This window comes from Schistosoma haematobium, chromosome 1, assembly GCF_000699445.3.
Source record: "Schistosoma haematobium chromosome 1, whole genome shotgun sequence".
Taxonomy (NCBI): Eukaryota; Metazoa; Platyhelminthes; class Trematoda; order Strigeidida; family Schistosomatidae; genus Schistosoma; species Schistosoma haematobium.
This window is the reverse complement of record NC_067196.1, coordinates 65,324,722-65,347,281: the sequence shown is the minus strand read 5'-3', so window position 1 is coordinate 65,347,281 and position 22,560 is coordinate 65,324,722. Positions and strand designations below refer to the sequence as shown.

Here is a 22,560-nt window from a genome sequence, read left to right as displayed (position 1 = left end):
ATTAGGCTATTGAAGTATTACTTGTCAAAATTATGCATTTATTTATGTTGAAAAGTAATAGTCCTAATATGTTAGTGGTCGATTATGCACCACATAAACCTAATCACTTAGTGGTGTTATTATTTGTGGTATTTATAGGAAACATATATAGATGTTAATTGAAAGTTACGTTTATGCACCGGATTCCCTTCCAGATGCTGTTAGACGGATGAAAGTAATCAGAAATGAACTAAATAACTCGTTGGTGAATCAGCTGTCTGAGATACTCCTGATAGTCTGTTTTGTAATATCAGACTTTAGATTGCAGCTTTCATATCGGTCACCGTCATTATAATCTCAATAAAAAATTGATTTCAGTAACAAGACTACAGTCTGTTAAAATACATTCTTATCAGTATCTCACAACTTTAGGTGACTTACGTTTTTTTACATAATTTAGTTTTGATGTGTACAAATGTCTTTTAATGATTCATTGTGACAAGTTTACCTTTTTCAAAATTAACACTATATGTGGTATGTATTACCATCAATATTTTCTGTTTACTAATTCTATGTAAATATAACTATTTTGTCATTTTCTGGTTACATAAAAATTCATTCGCTTTTTGTTTCGTATTGGAAATCTTTTTTATTTTTTTCAGTATTTTACTGAACTATTTTAAGATAATATATTTTCTCAGTTGTTTGAACGACCTTAAATGTTTTGCCTAGTAACAATAACCTGTATTTCGGCTTTAAAATATATCTATCGAAGGTACACTGCTTGAAATAAATGTTTAAATATAAGTAGTTTAAAAATCCACAAAGGATATTCAAAAATGAGGAACATTTGAGCGAACAATGGTTTTCATTAACTTCATCATCAGGCTTAGCAGTTATAAGCCCATAATTTCGTATTTTACACAGGCCAAAATAAAGCATATATTAATGAATTTGACAATCTTATATGTTAAAAATGGTGAACGTTTGCATCTGTTACGAAATATATGCTTCAAAATTGTGTTATTTGTAAATTAGAAAGGTCATTCGATAAAGATCAGAATGATTTGGAGCAGTGTCAAGTCACAATCAGTATAATGGTAATATAGCAAAAATGAAAAAAATCATGTGAATGAAATGCATAGTAGGAGGATTTCGTTTTGTTAATTGAGGTAATAATGATAATAGAAATCGTAATAATAATATAATTATGTGAATATAATATGTAATAAGGGGGTGTTATCAAAGTAGTTGCGATAAAAAAGGGGTCACGTGAATTGGGAAAGATGGATGTGAAGATTAAGATAGATGTAATCAAAAAAGTGGTAAGGAGCTAGAAGGTTCGTAATACTCAGGTTAGGTATCTGATGATCCAGTCGTAGGCCAAGATAAACATATAGGCTGGATATACCTTTTCTGGCTACATAAGTTTGGTTTTCTGGAATTGATCCAGATGACTTCGGCTATGTAGAGTAGCCGTAATCTAGTTCGCTGAAGTAGATTTTTTGGAACTTGATATGAAACAGAGAAAGCATTTTCTATTTTGATATGATGTTCAGTATCTACCAAGTAAGAAAAAAAAAGTACTGTTGATCGATTCAGTAACTCCTTTTCTTAACCATGCTGGTACATGTTCACGAACATGCAAGGATTAACCGTTTTGAGTACGGCCAATGTCTCTAGCTCCACAGGAGCAGTTGAGTTGGTATACACACACGAAGGAGCCCATCATCGATAACATATGCTTGATCTTTTGTGTAAGTACTGGTTTAATTGCGAAAATTATATGTAGGTCGGGGGGAGTGAAACGTCCTTTTAACAGATCCTTTTAGTCTACGTGTTAAAATATCACCTGCTATGTCCCCTTCAAAGTCCAGTTTCAGATATAGGGTTTTTCACTGAATGAGTCAAAATTTCTTATTTTTTATTACCTTCCACTAGGAATTTTCCGATGAAATTGTCTGGATAGCCATTATTTCGAAATGTGTTCTATGGTATATCTATTTCGCTGACTACACTATCCTCAGAACACAATAGCTTGATTCCGTGTGAGACATTTAACCAAATTTAGTTTTTATTGAAGAGGTGTGAAGCTTTGGAAATGGGTGTACTGATCCGTCCATTTTTTTAAAAATATATTTCTTTTTATGGAACCATCTATCATTCTAGAAAGTAGGACTTCAAGGGAGCTATACTATCGTCTTTATCCTCTTCACTGATGAATTTGATGGCTGGGGAGGGGCGTTATTAAAAAGTCCAACATCTCTCGTTTGTCGATATTTTCATCATATATGTGTAAATATTAAATACAGAGTGATATGTAAAATCTTTGAACTTTCATAACATTTGCTCAAGTCACTACTGTCAGCTTGCAATAATAAAACTGAAGGGAACGGTAATGTTTGAATTTCTATTTATCTTGTATTCAAATGCGATGTGAAATTACTGCATTATTCAAAAATACAACCCAAGTATTTTTGAGAATTGTCATTTTCATATATACTCTTGTATTCAATAGACGCTTGACAACCTTCCTATAACAAGTAAATGAATAAACTGTGTGGCAAGTTGTTCGGAAATCTGTTTGTTGTACAAAATAAAACAATAAATATTTAACCAATGTGAATGACGATTTTGTTTTTTTTCTCCGTAATATGGTTCTCTTCTGTTTTCATTACCTACAATTACCATATCATCAGTTCTGATTGCAAAACTATCAAGATAAGAATGACAGTCCTCCATTTATTATGTTATCATATCATTGGTTTTTGCATGGACTTCTCTTTGCATGCTGATACCTACAGTGAACTGTTGTTCATACAGTTATTAGCAAAACACTGTTGTCATTATTATATATGTGTATATCTTATGAAAGCAGTTAGATAGAAAATAGATAGTGATTAATGGAAAGTTTATTGTTTACATGAATTTTCATTCAAATAATTTTAAACGTTATTTCTGTATCCCGTCTCATAGCGATTTGTATTTTTACTATCTTGGTAAATGCTTTCCACTAAAAAAAGATTTATCTTCCTCTGTGTACAAAGTGTACAATTGTGAATGTCATTAACCAGTTGAATACATCTAAATGTCTTTTTTCTTTTATTGTTTCTAATATCATTTTGACGTAATCAGGTAGAAGTTTTCATGCTTGAATAAATCCAATGGAATTGAATAGTATTTAAATAAACTAGTTTATAGAAACATTTCTTTCAAAATTTTTGTTTGTTATCTACTTTTAACTGTTTAAGTATTATGAAAATGGTTATAGAAATTATCATTATTTACTCAACAAATATCTTAATTAACATGTACATAACATGTTACAATTCAGGTCAGTATGTTTTTTATGGTAGATTACTTCACAGCTGTGTTGATTTATGTCAACATCATGAATACACTGATCAATACTGTTGCTACTTAATTCTTTGCTTAAGAATTTCGTTTAACTGAACTGCAATAATATCCAATTAAGTGACATAATTCAAGATGTTTATTTATATTTTAAAGAAATACAATTAGTTTTGAATTGGTCAAAGGGTCCAACTACTCATGTTTATTAGACTTTTTACTTAAATTTAGCAAGACATATCATGTCTACATAAACTTAGCAATATTCTTCTTTCCTATTATTTAATGTAAATAAAAAACGTTTTTGGAGTTTAGATTGCATATAAAAGATCTACCGTGTCTTCGTTTTTCTGGTTAGCGAAATACATTGTACTAAAAAGGTGATTTTAAGTGTTCTTTGTAACAATAACAATGATAATAATTTGTGAAAAAGTTGGAGTAATATATTCATCAATATATGTTCTATTCAACTTCATATAATTCACAGATATGTGATTACTTTGGATTTTTTAATTTTATTTTTATTCTTAAGTATACAATTGAACAAAATATAAAATTACTAGTATTACTCTTCAAATCATCGTCCACCTTCACCATGGGAAAATGTTTAATTCATAAAACAGGTTCCGGAAAATGTTTTCCGTTAAGTTTGTAACTTATTAGGATTTTTTTTAAAAATGTGCAAAGTTTACTAAACAGTCGCGGCTAACTTCACAAACATCATGATTTATATTTTCTTCACAAAAAATAGACCAACTACGTCGTATCAGCAAATATTTTCCGAAATATTTAATCTCCTCTTTTGGGAAACGTGAGTTCTATTATAAAAATAAAGTAAATGTTTTCTCAGAAAAAATTATTGGCATATGGTGATTGACATTTTTTCTGTTAAATAGATAATCTTAGTTGAATAAAAATTCGCTAGTCTTGTTATTTTGTTGATATTTAATCTAAGAGTATTATTTGTTCTTCAAGCTCGGTAAATATTTTGATTAACCAAGCCAACATCTCTCTCTCTCTCTCTCTCTCTCTATATATATATATATATATATATATATATATATATCGCTGACTAATCTTAAATAAACATTGAAACATAGAGATATTATGCAGCTATTTCATTTCAGTATGGGTTTGCACAGCAGTAAACACTCACGATCTCAAAAAGAATCAGACCAGGACCTTCAGATCTCACAGAGAAACCATAGATTTAGGGCCACTAAACTGAAATCCGATGGATGATATATTTAAGTGGAATTAACTTGCTCTCGACATAGCTGGAATTCACCGGTCTTTACTTCCCACTAGAACTTGTGCAATCGCCTCTCAACAGTAGTTACTAAAATTAACATGGCTTTTATTAACTTAAGAGTATTGGAAAGATTGTCAAGCCTCAATATATATAAATAATTTTTTTTTGCATTATTATTCAACGTGAACAAAAACAATTTATCCTTTGCATTCCTAAGAAACCATTTACTATTGAGATTATTATCAGCTAGTTTTAATCCATGTCTTGAATAGAATATCTTGAAATACATTATATATATATCACGGTCTACTGAATCAAAGCACTGATATTACTCATCCCAAATAAAGTATCATCAATGAAGCACTAGTTGCTTTTAATAAAACAATTTGTTCCTCTCAAGGCACTGAATTTTCTCCCTTTTTTCGGGTTTATTCTACATCTTCTGTTTTCTCATGATAATTAACAATCAAAAGGTTTTTCAGTTGATGAATCATTCTTTTAATTATTAAATGATGTTACTGTTGTGTTTTCAGGAAAACGACTTTTACATTTTTTTTTACTTTACTTTGTTTAAATTGAGTTAATGTGTAGATATCTTTTTATACATAATTCATTGTGACCTGGAAGTGCTGGTGATGTTAATGAAAATTTATAATTATATTATTACTTATATCCTATGCATGAATCAAATACAAAATTATTCAAGTTTTATATGTGTTAGTCAATTTAGAATTTTACTTATCATTAAGATACATCTAACATTGATATGTTGACATAAAATGTATTAATTAAATTTATGAATCCTCTTTATGATGTCATAATTATTATTCTCTTAATAAATTTACTTTTAATTTCTTAAACTTGTTATATGAGGCAGATTTTTCTGTAGAGAAATACTGAAAACAAAAAGAACGCTAGAAACTTGTTTTGTATCCATACATCCATATGGGTTCATGGTATCATATGAGATCAAATTTAAAAAACTTCAGGATTTGAGATGAAGCAGTTGCCTGTAGTTTTAAGTGTTTTCTTGATATAATATAATTTCATAATGTAAATACTTTTTTTTTTCAATATTTATATTTTATGAAATTTTGATGCATAAATGTACAAAGTTTGATTCGGTTTTCAGTTTTTTTATTGATCAAGTAACGTCATAGTTATGTGTAAGTGTTTTTTTTTGTCGCTTAGATATATTTTTATGATTCTACTTAACACTAATTTTTTAAAAATTAATTTCCATCTTTCCATCTCAGTTGTTTAATATAAAGTTTCATAGAATTAACAGGCAATATGATTTAACATAATAGGGAGATAATGTTGTTCCATTTATTAGTTAATTACAAATGGGCTTGCTAAGTCCATCATATAAAATTTAGTTCGATTTTCTCTCATATTACACTAGATTACACATTTTTTTCTCTATTGAATGATTAGCAAATTGATCATTAGGCTATCGTATATTCATCATAACATATTTAATTATTCATTTTATAAATGTGTTTATAGAATGAAAGGTTTGTAATTTGCATAAATCTACCATTCATTGAACACATTACTTATTTTGGTTTTATAAAATAGTTGGCTACCTTTTCTTTTTGTTTAATTAATTTCATGTCAAAAATATTCTCAATTATTATTTAGGATGAAACGATTAAAAGAAGGGGATTTAATTAGTTATTGATAGTGTTATAAATTTTATTGTTTATTTTAATCACATCTAATTCATTCGAACAATTATATGAATCAATGAAGAAGATATTATATATGTCACATTATCTCTCGTTTTGCATTAACTCATTTTCTGTGTAATTCTTACAATTATCTTATTGTACTATATATTTTCAGTTGGCAATAATGTCAACTGATAGGATTATGACCAGTATTTTATTCAATTCTAATTTTTGTACAGTTTATTTATAAACCTATATTGTTCTGATTATCATAAGAAGTTACTTTTATCTTTTCTGTATGATGGATTAACTAAACACACATCATTATTATAAAAAAGTTTTTTTAAAAGGATTCGTAGTTCAGATGTATGTAACAGTTGACTTTAATCAAAACAATAATACAGATTTTGAAACAGAGATGAAGAGTAGTTAGCAGTTGAATTCATGACGTGCGTTTCGTTCTGTTTAGGACTACTGTTATAAATATCTAGATGAAAGTACACTCCTGGTAGGTAATGTTCAGAGATAGGTTTTCAGTATTACCTGGAAATGTTTGAAAGTGAGAGATTGTATACATTTGCATAATTTGGGAATCTCTGGGTGTTTGAGCAGTTTTGCTTTTGAAACTTATATTTTCCAGACTGATTGGATCAGTAAAACGGTTATTATTTATATTATTAATATAATATTATGTTTTTTGGTACAATATGGAATTCTGAACAAGTTTCTTTGCCTTATTTCTCCATCTATCCTGACGATAAATAGTGAGTAATCGCTAGTTAGATGTCAGTATTTTAGTAACAGACATTTGAATGATGTTCATTCTTTTCAACATATTTTATCAGTCACCACGATGTCTCTGATTGTACTGTTTTGTAATTTGTATAGTGAATAGTTTTAAACTTTTCATATACACACCTGAATAGGTTATGCAATTAATAGATACAATGACGTATTAAAACAAACAACTATAGATAAATTGTTGAAATATTTGGATGGTAGGAACAGATAGCCCTTATTTTCAAGCAGGCTGCCCGGGAAGCTGAAAATATTTTACAATGGCGCGCTGTATTAGCGTTGCTACACAAAACCTCAGCTTTAAGTCAACGTTTATCTACATTGCTATAAGTTTTTGTTCTATGTTTAAATGAATACTAATATTGTATTATGTGACCAAAGATGGTTGCTTATAATGAGATAATTTACCTTGGATAATAACTCTTAACTTGTTAATGATTGTCATTTGAATGTAAGTATATAAATATCGGTCAAAATTATATCCATCAGTTTACAACACAGAGTATATAGCGAGCTCAATTTGAGTAAGATTGTATTGATGAGAATTTCTTGTATTTGACGTTATGTAAATTTATTAACTTATAGTTTTGTTGCCAACTTAATTTTAATTTTGAAAATACATACCAAACTAGTCACTTAACATAATCTAGATTTTTTAATTTATTCACTAGCGGAATACTACATGTAATAATGAATTGATAACTTTCCATCAATATAGTAACTCCGATAAACAAATTTATATATATATATATATATATATATACTACCTGTAAGACAACTGTATGTTTCGAAATGATGTGATTGTTAAGAAGTTTATTTAAGCTACTTTGAACTAATTTTAACAATTGATGTGCACATCACAATTAAAATGTTTTATTAATTTTTAGAATCATCCATAAGCAAAACTATTACAACATTTGATATACACTATTCTAAAGTACACCTTTCAGGGTAACTTCTTACATCCACAGCGAATTAAAGCAATACTGAGAAGGTGACAGCAAAAGATATGAAGCATTTTTACATAATGAACATGGCTGCGTATTCAGTTTTTAATTTGATATTTATTATGAATACATTTTTGGAATATTTTCTATTTTTTCACGTTACGGACTGATTTTCATTAAACATACACTTTGCGCTAAGAAACAATGCACAGCTAGCTCTTTTGACATAATATGGGGCTACTCAGCAGTACCTATCCGAAACTACTACATGATTAAATCTGGGGAATTCAATCATTTCTGAAGTCTTAAGGCGGAAACAGCTATGATAAGTATTTTATACAATGAAAAGCTAAAGTTACAAATATTTTGAAAGTGACATTATTGTAAAGAAAGTTTTCATCATATGCATTCTGCTGATACTTATAACAAATTTTGTTAACTAACAATGAATGCCTAATATTTACAAAACTACTTCTCGTGTATCATGTTTCCAAGTCAACAATTTATTTTAATGTTAATTTATATCATATTGCTTTCAATTTTTCTTTTATATAAAACCAAACTGAAACAGCGAAAATTGGTGATTTTCTGGAAGATCTTTATCAAGATCATTCATATTTATTTGGTTTACATTTGCTCAATCAACCTAGCGACGAAATGTTGAAAAAAATTGCTGAGTGCCATCGTAATCTAATGTAAGTATTACTATCATTTGTTGATTGTTTTTATCCGTGTTAGAGTTTTATTCTATTAATATATATTGCGTGATCAGAAAACCGGAATACGTAAAATTTTGTCAAAATAACTCGGTAATTGGCGTCAAATTATCAAAAAGTCTTATAAATTACTTAGAAATTAATGTATAAAAATCGATTATTCAATCATAAACTGTTGGGCAGTGCAAAAAATATCAAGTGTGGTTCAATGGTTTAGAAGTATGAAAAACCACTGCAGTTGGTTGATCATCACTTTAAATTTGATTAAAATGTTATAAATCTAATAATGCTAAGTAGCTGACTGGGTCCCATCATAAAAAAAATGGCAACTGCCTGAAGTTTTTGTTTTAAAACGGTCAGACTGGTGGATAATCACTCTTACATATTATAACTCCATAAAGTCAGAAAATTTGCATCTGATCAACAAGCAAATTACTAAACACATAACGAAGCTACAAGCTAGGGAGTTTTATCTTCGACAAATAAATAAAATCCCTTTGGCCAACTTATTACTTATCTACTTATAATCGAAGATCATTAGAGACTGTATTGTAACTAAATTCTGTGTTATGAATTGTATGATTTAAAAGCTTTAATAGTGAATTATTTAAAAAGAACCACATTACTATTTAGTCTACTAGTCTTAAAGGTTTATAAACATGTATTTTACATCAACACTGTGGTTGTATTTTTAGGCTTTTTTCAAATAACTTCTTTGATTTTCTGTCGTAACATTGTTCAATTAAGTTAACTGGGTAGTAAGCGAATCCTTTTTTTATTTTAATACGATCAATCACTTTATAAAAAACATTATAGTTACTCATTCATATTTTTACAGTATTTATTTTGCATATACTGCTTTTTCAAAATTTTCTCTCTTCCTATCTTATTATGCAAATGGCTTTATTTTTACCTCATCTATTTCATGTTCCGCTTGTTGGCTTTAATTAACAATAAGAATTCTAACTTAGAAAACGTCGACATATTCTGGTGTACATTGCTGATACCAACCTATTCTTAACTTGTCAATTAACATTTCAGTTGTTTAATTTAAATACTTTATCATGGATATAGTGTAAATATTTTTAATTTATTTAAAATGAATGCAATAAATTCATTCCGACATGGGTACCTTGAATTTTAGAACTTCTAGTCATTAATAATACTGACTTTAGGTAAAAGTGAGTTTATGCAAAAATGACTTTAAAAAAATCACATAGTTTTTCTGACGTCCTTTGTGACTAGTTAATTTTGATTTCTTTCCATTGTCAATGAATGTCCTATTTGATTCATCACTGATATTGTGACTAATTGACATAGTTTCTTTAAATTCAGATAAGTGAAAACCACACCACCCAAAACATCCATTAGAGGTGTAAACCTTCATTACACAGTGAGAATCATTTTACTGATTTGATGTAGAGCAAAGGTTTTCGTAAAGAAAATGTAAACTGATAATTATCACAACATTAAATCGTTGCACATATCAAAAAGTTTATCAAGTTTCATTATTCCGAATAACTCTTTAAACACTTATGTGAAATGCCTTCCATTAAGTAAAAATTTTGATTTGAAACTAAATACATTGTAATGATTAGTTTAAAATTTCCCACTTTATTTTTAAGATCTAGCATAACATATTCAGATCTATAGATTTTTATGTTCATTTTATGGTGGCTATGTGACCTGATACGACCTCTATGTTATAATTTCTTATTCATGTGATGAATGAACATTTTGATGATTATCAAGTTATTTACAATGGTATACAAAATAAAGCATACCGTTACGTTCGTGATACTGTTTATTAATTAGAAAGCTTTTAAACTAGCATTCCAGAATGAGATAATACTGATAAAGTTCATAGAAAAATATGTATATCTTTGGTGAATAAATGTAAGCAAATTAACATGGAATGGTCAATGCTTGAATTTTCAAAGCTGCGTTCCATTAAGCACAACGAGAAACTTGATTTGCTTTTTATCCTTGAGTATTAAGTGAATATGCTTCGAAGAAGCAATAGACAATGAACGTCCCCAACTCCAGTTAGTACTAATCAAAAATGACCATCGTTCCAGGTTCATCCAGTGAAACCATAGGTCAAAATTACCTGCTGTTGAAAAAAAAACTTTTATGAGCATTGAGTTTAAAAAGGATACTATTGTCACGAATTCTTAAAAACGAATTTATGAAATCTGGAAAAAAATGTTATATAGACAAACTTCATATTATCGTCTCCAGACACACTACTTTTGTGTATAGGTTAAAAGTTAGCTCCTCTTTTGGGAAATATCTATGCTGTTTGTAAATTCACGTGCACTTGTGAAACAGCTTATATTGGACGCAAGAAACGGTTGCTGTCTAATTACGTTTTCTAGAATTACCCTAAGTAGTTCTAAAAAAAAGAATTTAGGGAAATATATTTTTAAATCTGGCTGCAATGAGTCACTAGCTACTTCTTATTCATTTACATGGTGAAACAACTGAGTTAAAATGGAACACAATTCTATAAATTTTCAGGTGTAGAGGCATTGGTAATTAATCATTTTAAACCGGAACTCCATGTACTAAAGTGACATTTGCAAGTATTCTACCATGACCCTAATAATTGATTTTTTATACTCAAAAATTAGTTATCAATCCTTCTTTTAATGTTTTTTAAATCTGTATAATTTATATTTTATCTGGGGCTTTTTTAACTCCACGTTTAGCTTGTATTTAATTCATCAACAATGTTGATAACTATGAGTTTTCCAGGGAATCCATTTTTTTTCCAAAGGTTATATTTCTCTCGCTATCATTGATTAATTTTGAAACACGTTTGTTGTCGTGATATCCATTTGTGTCTGTGGAATGCTTTCCTCCTAGATCGCCTATTTATTTAATTACTAGGATTTCCTTAAAAAACCTTTTACCTATCATGATTTTCACGATACAAATTTGTTTTTTATTCAAGGGGAATCTCATTTTTCTATTATATTAACGACGTTAGTATAAAGCGTTTTAAACAATTGAAAAGAAACATTATATAATGACAGTGGAACAATAGAGATGACTTTGTTTTTAGGCCTATCAATATATATGACTATTTGCAGTTTGCGAAATGACAATCTGGGTTTGTTTTAATAGACCTACTACAATTGGAATTTATTGTTCCACTCCAAATCACATGAATACATTGTATTTTAATTCAGTAAATTTTATAAAGAATATAACGTGTCTAATGTAGTTAAACCTTGTCATTGTTTCTTCAATTACAATGTATTCAAAGTTGAAATAGATAATATTCAATGATATTCAACTTCTTTTTTTAAATTATTTATGTAAAAAAACCTAAACAGTATGGTTTATAAATTATGCAACTACTATTCAAATAGGGGATTACGTGAGGCTACATGACCTTGTCTAATATTATTATTATTTACTTACAAACGTTTTTTTTCGATTCTTTTAAAGATAATTAGAACGAGTTGTATTACATTTAGCATCGACGAGTATGATAAATAAAATTAACATAATTATACCATTTAATAGCAAACATTTCGCGTGTTTACTCAGCGTTGTGTCACATAATGAGATTAGTTTTGAAGACTGACATTTAATCCATTTGATTTACGCAACAATCTAGATTTTATTGAAGTTTTGAAGATAACCAAATATTGAAAATAGTCTTAAAATCATTAATAATTTTTTTTTAAAAAAGAAAATTTGATTTGTTATTCCAACTTTCTCAAATCTGTTTATTCTATGTTTTTGTTTATCCTGTTGACTATTTACCTCGATTATTCTCTTTAATCTTCTCCAGAAATTTGATTTTTATCAAGCGAAAACCAATAACAACAAGCAATTTAAATTCGTATTAATCTCATTGAAATAAGCGGACTATTTTTGCATCATACCTTGTATTATATCACCACTTAGACTTTTTGGTTTTTCTTCATTGTCCCGTTTTCCCTCTATTGTATTTTATACATAACTCCATTCATGTTATCAAATGTAATTTGTGCTTCAATGCCTTAAAGCATTCTTTAGTTATTCAGCATAGTAAGGAATGTGCCTTATCTCTAACACAGAGAGTTTTGTTAGTCAAACAAAGTCATCTGATTGGTGAATATCAGTTTAAATTAGTAAAATTAATCTCTTACTCGAATAAATTTTTCCTTATTTTTATCATTAAGTAAGTTGGTATAGATTGGTTAAGAAGCAATGTTTTGTTTAATTTAAAAGATACAATTATGCACTGTAGTATTAACAATAATGATAACTAGAAATATAAGCTAAAAACAAATTTATATCATGTATATGATAGAGAATATTTGATTTTTATATTGTCATTTCAATACGAATCAATTTTAAAAAAATGCAATTTGAAGACGAAGTTTATAAAAATGTATGGTAATATTGGAACAGTACATTGTCCAACACCAATGATTAGGTTTGTTGAAACGTCAGTCCCAGGAAAGTTAGAATTCCTAGTGTGCGTTTAAAAAGAATATGTATATGGATTAAAATTACCTTTGCAGTGTTAATCTATTACCCAGAGTAATGTGATTCACATTGTTTTTCCTTATTATCTTTTATTTGGTCTTCTCTTCTAGTTGGTCTAATTTGGCGTTTCATTTCCCACATATAACGAGTAGATATATGATTAGGTTACTCAGGGAATAATGTGCTAATCTATTGGATACTTTTAAAATGCTTCTTTTCTCATACATTTACTATCATTTACTGAAAATCTCACACTGTTTCGAATATTGAAACAAGTGTTGACAGATAATATTGAAAAAAAATGTTTGCAAACTAGAAAACTAGAAAATGACCCAATACGAGTAGATGATAAACATCCATCGTCCTCTATTGCCAAACATATTATCAAGCCAGATCATACTACTGATCTTAACACGGCTTTTGTGGTGTTTTACAAAAGTGTGAAAGGGCGTATACTAAGATTTACTGAAGCCTTGGCCATACGAGAATTTAAACCCCTTCTATGTTTTTAAAAACAGTATGTCCCCACTTTAAACCAACCATGATAATATTAGTTTGGTATCCAGCGTGGTGAGTTTCAGTTTGGTTTCCACATTATTTTCCTTATTATATTTGTTTCCTCTTACCTACCGTTTATCTGGTTGATCTTCCATTTTCTTCTACATAAATATTTTTATCGAATATATATGTGATCAGACTGGTCGGAATGTATTGTGCTAATATATCACTTAGTTCTGATAATTTTCGTCTGCTCATTACACTATCCAAATTTATCAGAGGGACTAACTACTTTAGATCTTTTTTATTCAAATCGTTTATTTAAAATTTAATTTTGTTTACTATTTAAATTGTTTACTTTTGCGAGAAACTATTTCTATACAACCAGAAAACAAACAATAACTACATAGGTATGATTTCGAACGATTGAGTTACCTTTCCTTATAAACTGGAAATAAATTAAACGGGAAAATTCATATTTATGATTAAATATCATTTGATACGTTATAAGCAAACGATAGGCATTTTTATGCATTGTTTGTATAGTTTCAAATACTTTCGTTAATTTTTTGAAATTTTTTTATATTCTGTAAAGTTTTTTTAAAATGTAATAATTTTTAAAAACATCCAGTGAACATTTCTTAATCAACCATTTAAAATTGTATGGTAAACAGTGAATGTCTGCATCATAAACGTTTGATAAAAACTTCAATAATAAATAGGAAACAAGCAATATAAAACCATCATTCCGTGAATCCATTGACTGTTGTTCCGAGCTGTTTTGATGTATTCAGACTACTGTGTGCGATAACCTCGATCAGTGATTGGTAACATTAGATGATATGACTCAGAATTTGTCACAATGGAGTAGATCTTAAACCCAATTATCCCAAAAACATTTATTTTCTTTCCCTCTTTTCTAACCATATTCACTATGGTTAGTCTTTCTCATTATAATTTATGACGAACTATTTCGATGCCTTCACTACTCATAGTGGTAACGGCATCTCATTATGCTAACATGGTCTGGTAACTATATATAATATAAGTTTATACTATGTTCTACCTTGGTTATAACTGATATACGCATTTGAAGTTTTGCAGTCTATAGTTTACTTATGAATTTAAAAAAGCAATCAAATAACCTACTGTCATTTATTTTCTTTTGTTGTTTTGAGTATTTATCATTTTATAGTACGACTATGGAAATATAATTTTTCCATACTACATCAACAATAATTTGGTTATTTCCTTGAATTTACTTTCATTTTAACTAATAAAATAAAACTGCAGCTTGTTATTTCTCCTCTTCTGTATAATAACTGTGTACAAATGCTACAAATATAACTGAACAAAAAAATCATTACAGAATCCTCTTCGTTTCTACATCACCCTAACTTCAATGACATTCATGAGGATTATTCAAACTCTTAACAACTATATTTTTTTCTAATAAGAATAGCACTTCAATCATTTGTTTGTTACGCTTCTCTGCTACTAATCGCAGTAAACTATTATTTTCAGTATCAGCATAAGTAAACCTGTTACTGACTATTATAGTGGAAAAATGTTTCCGTCGTACAAATTGGAAGTTGTATTTATCAAAAAGTTATCTTTTGGCTTAACCACTTTTATTTCCAATACATTCTAATTTCTGCGAATCGCAAGTATAATTTGAAAAAATGTAAAGTTAATAAGACTAAATTAAAGAACTGTACTGAAGCTCAGGTATGTCACTTTAATTATACAGCTTTAATCATTATGTAATTAGAAAGGCTGTTATTAATGACTAATCACTTTTGTTCCAAGATCTAAACTTTTATATCACTTCTTTTAGTGAAAACAGTTGCACTTCTACTCAGTGCTCACTCACGACTTCACAGGAGATAAAATTCAAGATATTTTCGTCGCACAGCAAGAAATTTGCCAATAGATCATTGAATTGAAACCTAATTATTTGACCAAAAGTCTGTTTTCTATATCATACAACAATCATATAATAGAATCATCGATAACTATCGATTTCCTGACATTGTTTAATTTTACCAGTCATAGTGCCTTTCTAAAACTTCGTGAATCACTTTAGAGACTAGTCACTTGTGAAAACAAATATAGTACTGGGATGATTATTTGTAACAAATGGTGCAGCCAATATTTATGCGTTAAACGTATAAAGTGAACGATCAAAGTTTCATTTAAATCGTTCTTTTTTGCATAGGATTTCAATCGGACCACAGCATAACTAACAGTAATAACATGACAAATTTAAACTGTTCTGTAATTTTTTCTGGTATTTTCTTTTAAAAGTTCCACATTTTGAACTCCAAGAGTTTTTTTAAAGTAAAAACATAACAAGTAGATAATGGTAAAATACGAAAATGTAAGTGACTTTCTTCAAATTAACATTTATACCATATAATAAATAATGGTTCACATAGTTTATAACCTTTATCCCGGAAATTAATTGTAGTTTATACTCATAAACTTTCATTTATTAATGCCGATGATGAAATCTTACAGTTAGTTTTTAGCCATCAGTTGTTTTTGACAAATTTAATAGAAGGTTGTCAAGAAAGTATCATTAAAGAATACAGAATATACCACTATGTTATGTATGGTTTTAACATAATTTCATTCTCAATCTGGCGTTTCTTCATATTTTATTAAAATAACTGAATATACAGAAAAAATTACTTAGGTTAAGGGGCTTGGTCTTAGGTGCGAGGCTGTGAACGAACTTTAATAAAGAGCCTTCTTGTCATAGAATCAAATAAACACACAGTACCTCTTTAATTTTCAATGTTTGTCCAGATCCAATCAATCAGTGGTTTGAATTCATCGAGAGTATTGTTTGTTTCAGCCTTTCTAAGCAAATTCTGGTTCATATGAATACTTTTGAGCGTTTGATAACAACTTTGTATTATTGACCTTGCATCCAATTTTGTAGAACGTAGAAGTAGTAGTGTCATAATGGTAGTATTGTGGTGCTACATACTATTTATGTCTGTCAGCATAAGGGGAGACGAGTGTGGTGTATTCTACTTGCGCTGACAGGTATAAGCAGTATGTAGCACCAGTCGGGAGTAGAATCCTTGGCAGCAGATTATTGAATTGAAGAGAATAGTTAGAACAAAGAGCGGTTGTAATGAAAACATGATTGGAAGACTCATGAAGCGCTTACATGGTAACCAAAGGCAGATGTGAAAATGTACGGTTGTCATACTTTATGAAGACACTTTGTAATTTTGCATTGAAAAATTAGTTGATTTTCCTCATATAAGTTCTCATTTACCACAGTACTAGATAATAACCTGAATTATACCACTTTTTCTTGACAGTTTGTTTGAACGCTAATTAGTAATCATAAAGACCACATTGATACTAATTCAAGATCAAGAATTTTGTTGCATGAATCCTTTAAAATGAGTCTTCTAGAAATATGAGAAACAATTAATCATTTTATAATCTTGTTATCTTTTTTTTCCGAAAAAAATGACAAATAATTCATAATGATAAACTGAATTAAAATAAAATTATATCTTTATTTCATTGGAAATTATTTTAAGATCGACATGTTTATTTTACTTCTGCATGATCAACATGTAAATCACATTGAATACGTCTCTTAGTTTAATTGATATTAATGTTGTTTATATGAGAATATTTTTTTACTGTTTCACTATCTTTCAGAAAATAAATAATGATTGACAGAATTTTATGATAAAATTGTCTGGCTTATTTTTTTCCTTTCATTGTTATATTTTTTTGAAAAAAATTTATTTCATGCTTAGAAGTTTAATTTACTAATTGTAAAAAATGATGGATAGTTGCTAGCAGTGGAACCCAGGACACGCGTTTCGTCCTACTTGGGACTTTTCGGCTGGATACACATGCATCTCAGAGCTGACGTTCACCCCGGGACTCGAACCCAGTACCGTTCGCTTCAAATGCCATCGCGTTATCAACTTAGCTACTGAGTCCTGATAGCCGCATGCTTGTACAATCGGATGAAGTTTAATTCACTGATATTGTTTTACATTAACATTCGACAATGATAAGCATTACGTTTTTCTAATAATTATATATATATATATATATATATATATATATATATATATAGATAGATAGATAGATAGATAGATAGATAGATAGATAGATAGATAGATAGATAGATAGATAGATAGATAGATAGATAGATAGATAGATAGATAGATAGATAGATAGATAGATAGATAGATAGATAGATAGATAGATAGATAGATAGATAGATAGATAGATAGATAGATAGATAGATAGATAGATAGATAGATAGATAGATAGATAGATAGATAGATAGATAGATAGATAGATAGATAGATAGATAGATAGATAGATAGATAGATAGATAGATAGATAGATAGATAGATAGATAGATAGATAGATAGATAGATAGATAGATAGATAGATAGATAGATAGATAGATAGATAGATAGATAGATAGATAGATAGATAGATAGATAGATAGATAGATAGATAGATAGATAGATAGATAGATAGATAGATAGATAGATAGATAGATAGATAGATAGATAGATAGATAGATAGATAGATAGATAGATAGATAGATAGATAGATAGATAGATAGATAGATAGATAGATAGATAGATAGATAGATAGATAGATAGATAGATAGATAGATAGATAGATAGATAGATAGATAGATAGATAGATAGATAGATAGATAGATAGATAGATAGATAGATAGATAGATAGATAGATAGATAGATAGATAGATAGATAGATAGATAGATAGATAGATAGATAGATAGATAGATAGATAGATAGATAGATAGATAGATAGATAGATAGATAGATAGATAGATAGATAGATAGATAGATAGATAGATAGATAGATAGATAGATAGATAGATAGATAGATAGATAGATAGATAGATAGATAGATAGATAGATAGATAGATAGATAGATAGATAGATAGATAGATAGATAGATAGATAGATAGATAGATAGATAGATAGATAGATAGATAGATAGATAGATAGATAGATAGATAGATAGATAGATAGATAGATAGATAGATAGATAGATAGATAGATAGATAGATAGATAGATAGATAGATAGATAGATAGATAGATAGATAGATAGATAGATAGATAGATAGATAGATAGATAGATAGATAGATAGATAGATAGATAGATAGATAGATAGATAGATAGATAGATAGATAGATAGATAGATAGATAGATAGATAGATAGATAGATAGATAGATAGATAGATAGATAGATAGATAGATAGATAGATAGATAGATAGATAGATAGATAGATAGATAGATAGATAGATAGATAGATAGATAGATAGATAGATAGATAGATAGATAGATAGATAGATAGATAGATAGATAGATAGATAGATAGATAGATAGATAGATAGATAGATAGATAGATAGATAGATAGATAGATAGATAGATAGATAGATAGATAGATAGATAGATAGATAGATAGATAGATAGATAGATAGATAGATAGATAGATAGATAGATAGATAGATAGATAGATAGATAGATAGATAGATATAGATATATAATACTATTCACTCGACTCGCTGATTCACTCGTTCGCCTTTCCGCTTTATGGTCTTAGCTAGATGCTAATAAAACTGTAGTTGCTGCTTCTTTTTGTCTTTTGATTTAAAACACCGTTGAGGTTTATGTAATAACGGTTGTGAGGGTGATTGGTTAATGAAGCACAGCCACTACAATATAAATAATGACCTAATTAATTAAGCGAATTTCTATATTCATGCACTTAATGTAGAGCAAGTAATTTATAATTTGAAATTATAATTCAATAAAATTAATAGTAGAAAAATAGATGCAGTATTCAGTATAAAATTATAAAATTCGGGAAAATAGTATCTCCTTTAAGTAATAATTGGTAGACTCGGTCGTATGTATTCAGTATTATTAATAAGTAAAAAGAATGTTTTTGATTGAGATCATGACCTCATCATTGTTAGACCACCATTGAAAATCTGGAAGCATTGGACGACCGTTTCGTCATAGTATGGGATTTACCAGCAGTGTGTATCCACGACCCCGCACACGGGATTCGGACCCACGGCCTTCGGTTTCACTCGCGCTGTTAATGTCTAAGTTTAGCCAATCATGAATTATTCCCATGCTGTTAAAAACAATATCTGTAACAAAATATTTGTGTAATACTCAATGACTTTTAGTTGAAAAGAGTAAGAACAAAGATCCTAGCAAACTAGTATGAATTCATTTTACTTCGTTGGTTCTCGTCAGCTGCTTACGACATGAAAGGGTTTAATCGGCAGTTCAGGCGAAGATATATTAGTATAGTAAGGGCGTAAGTAAATTTAATAGACTGGATATTATAAATATATACCTTACTTAAAAGAAAATCCTACAACATTGATTGTGACAACAGTTCAAACGGCCACGAGCAAGTAATCACAAAATAAGTAAACGCTGATAGAAATAAAATGAATAAAGCTGAGTTAGTAAAATAAGATTACTAATATGTAAGATTGTTGAAATAAAAACTCAAAAAAGTAATGAATGCAAGAAAGATTTTTAAAAAAATGTTTACAGTGCAACGAATGAATATTTGTCACCAAGACAAGGAAAGATCAATAATCATCTTTCGAACACATAAATCAGGTTTTTGACTCCTGATAGTAACAGCTTCAGCAAACTTCAGAAGACTGGAGTTTGGCTCTTTACTAATCACTATGAAAGATTGCAAGATACACCCTTGCAATACTAATATGTCTTTAACATAACTTCCGAATAAACTCTTTCATGTTGTAAGCAGCTGACGAGATCCATCATAATAAAATGGATTCATAGTATCCTGCTAGAATCTTTGTTCTTGCTCTTTTCAAAATGATGAAGCGAACTATGTGTATCAAATTTATCAATAAAATTTTAATTGGTTTCCTTTCAATAAGCAACTGATCCGTTTTGTTTCGCAAACTTCTCTCATAGATTAGACCCACAATTCTAAATAAAATTGAATTCATTATAGTCGTCAGGTTATGTGCTGATGCACAGATTTCGAATACAATAATGTACAATTGTTATCATATGAGTCATAACTGTTTCATTTTTTTTATGTAGTTTATGCTCCACAAATATTATTATTCAATTACTGTTTCTATAAATCTATTTCGCATAAAGTTTACTGTTGATTTCAACTTATGATAAAAATTATTTTCGAATAATTATTTGATTACATGAACATTTTGTAAAAATAAACGGTATTAGTGGATTTAATAACTCAGTATAATTAAATGTACTTGAATACAATGTACAACTAAACAACAAAAAACTGGAAAGTACTAAACATTTGTATGAAAAAAATTGTAATTAGACTTTATTTATTACATCAAATACTTACAGAACTTTATTACAAAAAAATTAATTCATTTTCGTACTTTATATTTCCCTTTTTTTCTAAATAAAGTGGATAAACACCTAGTTACTCTGTTAGGGTTTGAATCAAATCAGCGTACATATCTGTTTACAATCCTAACAATCGGCTAGTTAATCATGTTTTTTTACTGAGGTTTATTTAGTTCATAGATCACATCTATTTTGATCAAAGTATATTATATTCTTAGTAAGATCATAAACTGATCTTAGTTATAAAACCAATGAAAATCTGGAAGCATTAGATGGCCGTATCGCACTAGTATGAAGCTACTGTGTCATATGCATCCAGGACCTCACAACGGAGAATAGAACATAGAACGTTCAGGCTTGAATGGGAACGCTAAACTTCTAAACCCAGTGTTGCATAAGTTCAACTTTAATCAATCCACTATATTTCATGACTGTCTTTTATTGTCTTCGATAGTTAACTTCTTTACAACAAACAAAATTGAACTCCGCTATTTAAAACTTCTTACTAGAACCCTATATTCTTTGGAAAAAAGAACCTTATTAATCATAAACATTTATTTCATAGATTTTAAAGAAAGTTTCATTGTTGATAATAAGTAATATTCATTTTTATGTTATTCAAAGAATGATGAAAAATAACTGAATAATTATTGATTTAATTATTAACTTAAAACGTTGTCATACGTTACCCAATTTATAATTTCATTTTTATTCTGATTTTATGATGAAAAATAAAATTTTAGAGGTCAATCACCTGCTGAAGCAGATTACAATTTATTGGATACCGTAAGAAAAATTGAACTCTATGGGATAAGAGTAAATCCAGCTAAAGTAAGCTAATCTTTTCTCTAAATTAATTATGTTTTTTGTTTTGTTTTTATGGATGTTTGTACAAGTATATGTTGTATATAATGAATACTTTTATTTGTAGTAGATATCAAAATAAACTAATGAGAGAGAAGCAAAACTTTCAAGTTCTATCAGTGAGGTATTTTGTATATACTATAGCAACGCCTATGATGAATTTCGATTATGGGTAATTTTTGTCAATCCCTCTTATTCACTTATTTAACAGACAATGTCATTCGGTTAGTAACAAGTATATTTCTATATTATTATGATCACTATCATGTCTGTATAAAAGTGTATGCACGATCACGTGTGACAACCTACTCGCATAGATCTATCTAGCTAAAATGTTAATCGTCTAAATATCGATTGACGAATCATTCTCTTTCCCATATATATGTAATCGAATCCTATTACCAGCCTTTGCCTTGCCTTGCTGGGCCTTGATTCGATTTAACTAAAAATTCGCCTCTGTATTTGCTCACACACATATTATTAGCCTCTGCTTCGATTCGCTAGATGTGTTTGGAACTTTGTTATCTGTGCTATCCGCTAATAAACTGTAGTCGCAGCTTCTTAT

General features: G+C 28.8%; 1 protein-coding gene across 1 annotated transcript in view; it reads left to right on the top strand.

Annotated features, from left to right (window-relative positions):
- MS3_00001877 (uncharacterized protein) overlaps nt 1-22,560 on the top strand; it is a 121,222-nt gene that overhangs the window by 24,794 nt on the left and 73,868 nt on the right. The window contains exons 5-6 of the mRNA XM_051209383.1: nt 8,572-8,695; nt 21,875-21,962. Of these exons, the coding sequence (XP_051074836.1) occupies nt 8,572-8,695; nt 21,875-21,962 (212 nt within the window). The remainder of the gene's footprint in view (nt 1-8,571; nt 8,696-21,874; nt 21,963-22,560) is intronic.